We start from the raw sequence: 8263 nt of genomic DNA, 5'->3' as shown, positions 1-8263 counted from the left end.
GTTTCCCCCCCCCCCCCGCCCCCCCCCCCTTCCTCTCCCCCATCCCACTGGCTGGAGGGGTAGTGAGCAAGCAGCTGTGTGGTGCTTAGTTGCTGGCTGGGGTTAAACCACAACACTACTAAAACAAAGTATGAAGTCAGAAAAGCAATACCAACTTACTGTTTGTTTGTATCAATTACAAAGTTTATTTTATCTCCTGTTTCCAGCTGTACATTTCCTTCAACATCCTCTGGGGTGTAAGTCAGGTAAAATACTTCCTGTAAATTAAAATTGACTAATATTACTCTATTTTCAGAATAGTTGTTTCAAAGAAAGATTAACACAGTTTTGTTTAATAACAGTATCTGCTATTAAAGAAAATAATTTAGTGAGAAAATCACAAAATGATCAAACATGGCATGCAAAAACACTCTTTTTTCCATTGTGCTGTTTTGATGAGTCTGTAACAAGCAACTTAAGTTGAAAAGTTTGTACGTGGCCATTGTTAAATGTCAATTTCTAAACTTTAAAAGTTCAAGATAAGGATACACGAACATTACATAACCCAGCTTCATTAAGTTTTAAAAAAGAAAAACAACTATTTGTCTCTATATAAAGTTCTCCATAGATATAAGCAAGCAAGTAACATTTCTGTTTGTAGTAATTACCAAAGCATGCTTTTGGCCAAGAACTACAGTTCTCAGCAGTGTCAATTGCCTACGTTAAATTGCATCAATTCTTTTGCCCATAGACCACAGTGATGGATCAGTGAAGAGTTCAAGTAAAATACGTAAGCTTTACCCCATTACGTTCGTAGCATACACTCCCTGTTGGACTCTGACCCGGGGCAGCTGGAGATTTACTCTCTAAATTGTGAGGAACAGCACACACAACCTACCAGTCAAAAAAAAAAAAAAGTCCATTGCTAGTCATTTCAGGAGCAGCACTGTTGAATAACAAAATGAATCTCAGTATCCTCTACGATACACTCAGGGATGTACCCCTAGTGTAACTCAACAGGGAATGCCACGTTGCAAAGTTTCAATCTTACAGAACACCTGTTGACTCTAAGAACTGTTTGGAGCCAAGTTAAGAGGTCAAACTAAACCTCTGAATTTTTATCAGAACAACAAAAATATATTTCAGTGTAACCGTATACTGTATGTAGTTAATATGCATGCTAAATGAATCTAGCCTTCTGTACTGGAGTAAAGGATGGAAATTATGCATGTATAGAAACAGGCACTAACTTGTCCATTTATTCGTTCTTCAGGTAGTATTTCTGGTTTTATCTTCACCAATTTAATAGCAATGGGTTTTCCAGTTCGGCGATCAGAAGACACTTCAAACTCAACATCGTCTACAAGACAATCAAACATGATAATGGCGTCAGAGTTTTGTCTGGGTTTGTTTTGTTTTGTTGGGGGTTTTGGGGGGGGTGGTGGTGGTGTTTGTTTCAGTTTTTTTAGATCACTAAATGGTTACACTCAACAATTTGCCACTTGTAGCCAAACACAACGAAGTAAAACTCGGGTGCTTTTGTTACCAAGGAAGGACACTGTGCAAATATTTCTCTAGTTATTCTGCTTATTCACTTTTGCTGCTAATGAACTATTCTGTCATAATGGCTTGCCCCTCAATAATTCCCTGCCACACTCACTATACAGTGGACTTCACACTGAAGTTCAAACATAACATATGCCACTCAACAGTTTAGAAACTTCACTGCCACATTAATTAGTAGCATGAAATAGCAGCCTCCCCAGTCTGAAAAACAATAGGCCATCTTCAAACTAATTCTAAAAAAAGAAATACTGAGTACATGAGGTATATTCTTCCACAGTCTTCCACAGATGGAAGCACTTGCCTTCATCTCAGTTATAGAAGTTTGACCTAAAGCCACACCTTTTCCAGAATGGCCACAACTGTATTCATATAAGCTGCACAAAGCTTAAGTGCTGTAAAGGTCTCTCATTAGAAGTGACAAATTATTAATTCAGTTGTCTCCTTAGCCCACCAGAAGCAACAGCACACATCTGTTCATGCCACAAGATAAAAGGATTTTCTACGGCAAGTGAAAGAGACTGGTATTCACTCAGTCAAGAAGCTCTGAAAGTTGCCTAATTACCTCCTACTTTGAGCTCCTGCAAGTTGCCATTATACTGTGAACAGTGGAAGAACAGTCTAGCTTGCCGTTCTGAACACTGAATGAATCCATAAGAGGTCAGCAGTTTTTCTATAACCCCAGTCTCACGCAGCGCTGCCGAAGTACCATTGGGGTACCCGTTGTGTCCATTGTTGTGGAGCAGGTTTGGGTCAAAGCTCATCTGTTTAAAAGAAAGCATAGGGGGAAAAAAACCGCAAAAAACACTCTACTTAAAGTAAGTTTCCTTTCTCCATGCCCATATAACAGAATAACAAACACAAAGGGCTTGTGGAAGTTACTGTAACAAGCAAATTCTAACCATTTTTTAACATAGAGTAAGAACACCAAAACAGTCAAGCTTTTGTAAAACAATAATCCTTAAAATTTAGACAGGCAACATATTTACAAAATAGGCTAGAAATACAACACCAAAATAAAGCTTGCTTAGACCAAAACAAACTTCTGACTTTCTTAAGTATTATACCTCAAAGTACTCCCACATTCACTATTTCACGCCAGAGCCTGAAAATATCTAAATTATCTGCTCTTCCAAATTAAACAGGCAATTAGGAAAATGCAACTGTTATTAACCAATAGAATTAGGTTCACATCCCTGCAAAGTTTGTCCCTAGTTTGCCTGTTAAGTCTTTCATACTAAAAAAATCATTTTAAGTATTTAAACATTTTTGCATGGTTATGGAATTAATGCCCAGAATTACACAAACATTTCTGTGGCATAGGAACTCAAGTGCTAGAGAGACTGAGAAAACTTGAAAACAGCATTAAACTTAAAAAGTTAAAGCCATAATGAACTGTTAAATTAATTCACATCCCTGAAAATCTTTTTTTTTGGGGGGGAGGTAGGGTATCTTTTCTTTTCAAGGCACAGACTCAACCTTGAAATATTCACAAGTCCCTTTACTAACTCATTGGCTTTTTGATGTGCAAGTCTCATTTTTAAAGGAAACCACCTCCATTTACAGGTTAGCAATTAAACGAGCTGAAGTGTATTACACCCCATTAAACACTGTAATTCAAGAAAGACTACTGAAGCAACCCTCTTCCCTCCCCAAACAGTCAATATGTATCTTAAAATACAGTATTGGGGGCTTTTATTTGCTGCAGTTTCCAGAGTATTTATTTTGGAAACAGAACAAGATTGTATCTATTCCCTGTTTTCTTGTTGCATCAAGCAGAAGAGATTCAAAATTAGTCAGCAATATGTTTAGTGGAGATAAAAGACAACTGAGCAACTTGTAAAATGGTCCTGCTTCTTACTCTAATACAGACATCGAGTTATTCAATGTATTAAAAGGTATAGTTACAGCATGTCTGATTAGGCTGTTTGGAAATCAGTTTAAAAGTGATCAGAGCACTGAAAAACACCTGCTGTGGAGTTCTTGGGCAGAAATCTTTATATTTTGTTAAGCGAGACTGACATTAAAAAAATACATTAGGAACAACCGCAAGAAATAAGGATTGACAGAGTTCTGACCTCGAAGATAAAAAGGAAAACATCAGTCCTCACACCATTGTACACAGCAACTTCTCAACAGCAGTTAGCCTTCAACCATTCATCTCAAATGATTCTAAAAAAGATGCTGGTACTGGTTAATGGTGAAACTGTTAAGCATAACCCACACTGGTTTATTTTTCCTGGAACATTTCCACCTTCATGCTATGGCTTACATGTTATTTAATTAGATTTTCATGCAAAGCAGGTGTCATACCAGAACCTAAAGGGTATTTTCACGCATTTCATTTTGCAGAAGGAAATGATGTTTTGATGTGAGAATTTCTAAAAAAGTTTCAAGAAAAAAACCAAAACTGATACTTCATAATTGCTTGGGAAAAGACCAAATGCTTCATATTTGTTGAAAAATTGTTGATACTAAGAACATTAAGAAGTGAAAGTATATTCACAAGGTAACCAACCCTGTGACTTCCTGTGCTACTAAAATATCTTGGCATTGCTGCCCTGACCTACAGGCCTCAGACACAGGGGAGTCCCCTGCTGTTTAAGACCCACATGTGGTAGATGTAGATGAACTAAAATACAAAGAAGAGAAATTGGGGGAGCTACAGGAGTAGGGAAAAGTATCTCATGACACTGAATAATGGTTCTCCATCTCATACAGCTGTGATAGCACAGTACAGTGTCAGGGGACTACAGAACTGGTCAGTAGTTATGAAGTACAGTGTTAACCACCCCCAAGCTCTTTAAAAATTCAGTGAACTAGTAAATCTGTTCTGATATAATTTCTGTAACATGCACTACTTATTTTCTTGTTTTACACCTCATTTTTGTTTCCATTTTTATAATGAGTAACAGTAGTATGGCCAACTGTTGCACAAAAGCTGCAAGTCTCAATGGGAAAATGCTCCAGAGGCAAAGGTGCGCACATACACCCCCCGATGCAGAAACGGCTGCAAAGGCTGTATGTTCTCTTAAGCTATATTAAAGACAACTACTAAAAGCCTAATTTTGAGTCTCTCTCAGTACTGTGCTTCTTCCCACATGCTATAAACTCCTGCAAGGAAAGGACTACCTTACTATCCAGCTTCCCCTCTCACACTTTAAAGGGAGGGTTGAAAAAGTTGAATGAAGGAGTTAATATATATGCTAATGAACTAGAAACTAATAACTTCACATAACTGACAGAGGTCTTGGTATGGTTATCAGAGCACAAGTATTTAATTAGTGTATTGATTCAGATTTAATCTTAGCTCCATCGTATTAGTATTTGTCCAAACCTTTGAGTCCCAAGTCTGGTAATATACGATGCTATATAGCAGTTCCTGTATGTAAGCCGATTAAGTTGAAGAAAGTTACATAAGGGAAAACTTAACTCTCTAAGAACATTTGAGTTTCCTCTCTCATTGCATTCACTAGTAATTTTCCATGCCTTGTGAGTCTTCCTTTAAGTCAAGAAGAACAAAGTAAAGGTGAGACCAAACTCAGAGGTGTACAAACACCTGAAGGTCCCCATTACAATAAATAAAAGTTACAGATGATGACCATCCCCCTGCATTGCACCCTTGAGGCAACTCCTAGAGGACCTGCAACCTAGAACCAACTTAATTTGTAATTGTTTTAATCCTTTTCTACTTTGACTAACGTCACGTACAATAATTTTGCTACCAGCTTTAGAAATGCGTCTGTTCAGGCGCATTTGACACTGTCAAAACTTTGGGAGAATGAAAATACTCTATTTCAACACAGAACCATAGCACCAGCGCAAGAAAACCTTACAATAAGGTAGTTTACAAATATCAAGCAAAGTATGTAACTACTATGTAAACAGCTGGTTCACAGCCAGGTTAAATCTAAATTTTATTGCCAGCATATTCAGATGGATAGCCTCCATACTGTCCCAAAATTAAGTAACAAACTGCATTACATAAGGTCTTCTAGAAAAAGACAAATAAACAGAAAGATGCAGTATTGTCTGTTAGAGTGGCATGATAAGCCACAGTACAAGGGACAAGCAGTTACTCAATCTCTTAATTTTAATCAATACTTCCCTCATTCTACAATTACAAAAACTCAAGTATCAGGATACCCTACAACTGGCATAAATGAATACTCTTACATGTTCAAGTAAGCCTTAAAATACTAACATATCAAAAAATAGCGACTCAGAGAACACGACCTCCAGCAGAGACCCCTGAAGAACTCTAGTCTATCCTCCTCCTCCTCAAAGGCCTCTTGCCAACAACAAAGGCAGACATGCCTTTGTCTAGCTGAGTCTTGAAAACCTCCAATGGCAGAGGTTCCACCACCTTTCTGGGTTAACTGTTGCAGTGCTGTGCTACTCTCCTAGTAAAGATGTCTTTCCCTCATGTCCAGCCTGAACTGCTCAAGGGACAAAAGCCATGGGAGGTGCATCTTTTTTATGCAGTGGATTATGTTTAAAGGACACATTTTCTCAAATTATCTAACAAAAAAAGCACTATGCAAAACTGCTAAGAGTTACAGACTAGTTCCTGTCAGCATCACGTCCAATATATAAACACTCATCTTTTGAGGAAGGCAACCCCTAGGACATTCCATACAGAAGAAGATACCCTTGTGGAAAGGCATCAGCTGAAATGTTTGATTTTAAGCCACCCTAGAGTTTGAAATACTTTTCAAAAACAAATTGATCCTGCAAGTAAGGTGGCTGGGGGAAGGGAAAATGATATATTATTATACTTTTTCCCAGGAGAATAATAGGCAAGACCATTAACCCATGCTGAAAGCTCAAATGAGTGACACAAATGTTTTTTGTGAGCCATTAACAAAATGGCCACTTCACATCTGTGATACAAGGTAAGTACACAAACACACGTACACCCCTGCCACAGACATTAAGTAGTAGACTAAAGGCAATACTACTAAAGGTACATAAGATACTGAAAATGACAAAAATCTACCTAAATATCAAGTTCAGAACTGCCTATCTTAGGGTTAGAAAACCACACTGTTATAATCTCTTGCTCAAAGACTACCATTGCATGATACCATTTGAACAGTTTGAGTTTAAAGGAGTATTAGCAGCACAGCACAAAGAACTCAATCATCTAAAGCCTGGCAACTGAAGTTCAAACAAAGACACACTCCTCAGGGTGGCACTAAAATTTGCTGTAGAGAGAAGGATACGTTATAATATTGGCAGTCTTTCCAGATGCTTGTCATATTCCTACACCTGTTCAAACACAACGTTGTAACAGAGCGTAGCAAAAATCAAACACAATGTCCATTTATACATGTCACCAGGAGTACTGACATAAAACTGTTCTTTAAGAAACTTCTAGTAATAGGCCACAACCTATCAATGCACAAACAAAACTTGCTCGGACCTACAATATAATGGTTATATACTGGACCACGATGACTACCTGGCTGTGCTGTCCACTGCCAACAGTCCACTCCCAGCACTGACTTTTAACACAGCTGATCTGTCAGTTTACAAGAATAAGAACTATGAATCCCACAAATACAAGTACTCAGAAGAAGGAAAAAAAAAAAAAACAAAAACCAAAAACCCACAACCCTGTGCAGTAAGACTTAAAGAAGCCTAAACAGCGGTTATTTGGGGGGAAAAAAAAAAAAAGGATTAGAACCACAACACTACTGTTACTGGAAGAGAGAAACATTAATAACCAGCTCCCTAGGGTTGTAAGTATTGTTAAATAGAACCATACTGCATGTCATATTAATTCATCACACTACTACTGTACCAAAGTAACAGCAAAGAATTGAGAAAAAAAAACTAACAAAACCCACACCCTTCTGTTGACAACTTGTTTCCTATTAAGTTTAGGAATATATGTAACTCTTTACATAACACATGCACTAACCTCGCAGTGATATTCAAATATTGCACTTTCAGTAGTATTAGCCGATTCTTCTGTTCAGCACAAGTTTCTAAGGATGAAGACTGCTATTATTAAAAAAAAGAGAGAGAGAAAGAGAGAGAAAGAAAAAAGATAGCAAGAGAACGTGATCTATCAAGCTAATAGAGAATACAAGTGCTGCTGCCCTGGGCAGTTTCAATGCAGCACTGGAGAAAACAAAGACTACTAGCAGCGTTGGGACGTGCTCTTTTGAAGCTGTTGAGTAGGCACAAACTTCTTGATTCAGATCAAGCCTTGTATCTTCAGTGTAAGTTTCCTCTTCTTTGGTCTTGAGTTGTTGTTACGATGTGGTATATTCTTTTCCTGATCTGAACTTGAAGCAGCAGTTTCAGGTGGTAAATTCTGTTCTGTTCCACTTCATACTGGAGAAAGGAAAAAAAGACACACAGTAAGTATCACTTTAAAAGAAATGATACATCAGTCCTAGGTGTTCTGACAAACAGGTGCATTTCCTCTACCTTAATACTGCAGGTTTGATCCATGCTAGGAAAGACTGTTTTACAGATATATTTGGCATTCCCATTTTTGGTTTTGTTTTCCAAGAAACACTACCTCCAACCCAGTGATATGGTATTTCCAATTTTAAACTCTTCAGATACAGTTAGGCATTTCAGTAAAGGTCCCAGTTTGCACAATTAAAACAGCAACTTCATTTTGATGAATAGCAACATAATTTAATGCAAGTCTTAGTCCTCCTATCAATAACTTTATATGGGTGCTGTCTCATAATTTAATTTA

At 37.7% G+C, this 8263-nt stretch overlaps 1 protein-coding gene across 2 annotated transcripts in view; it reads right to left on the bottom strand.

Annotated features, from left to right (window-relative positions):
* Window positions 1-7913, bottom strand: part of CSDE1 (cold shock domain containing E1, RNA-binding) — a 21001-nt gene extending 13088 nt beyond the window's left edge. The window contains exons 1-5 of one of the 2 annotated variants that reach the window (XM_010578524.1): window positions 7469-7912; window positions 2108-2306; window positions 1230-1339; window positions 781-873; window positions 160-257 (exon numbers count right to left, since the gene is read on the bottom strand). In XM_010578524.1, coding sequence (XP_010576826.1) covers window positions 160-257; window positions 781-873; window positions 1230-1339; window positions 2108-2306 — 500 coding nt within the window. In that variant the 5' untranslated portion in view covers window positions 7469-7912. Of the gene's footprint in view, window positions 1-159; window positions 258-780; window positions 874-1229; window positions 1340-2107; window positions 2307-7468 lie in introns of both variants that reach the window. The other variant, XM_010578531.1, reaches the window with a different exon arrangement.
* Between the last annotated feature and the right edge of the window lie 350 nt (window positions 7914-8263).

The sequence above is a fragment of the Haliaeetus leucocephalus genome, unplaced genomic scaffold, assembly GCF_000737465.1.
Source record: "Haliaeetus leucocephalus isolate CR32 unplaced genomic scaffold, Haliaeetus_leucocephalus-4.0 Scaffold68, whole genome shotgun sequence".
In the NCBI taxonomy this organism is placed as follows: domain Eukaryota; kingdom Metazoa; phylum Chordata; class Aves; order Accipitriformes; family Accipitridae; genus Haliaeetus; species Haliaeetus leucocephalus.
This window is presented reverse-complemented; position numbering and strand designations above follow the sequence as displayed.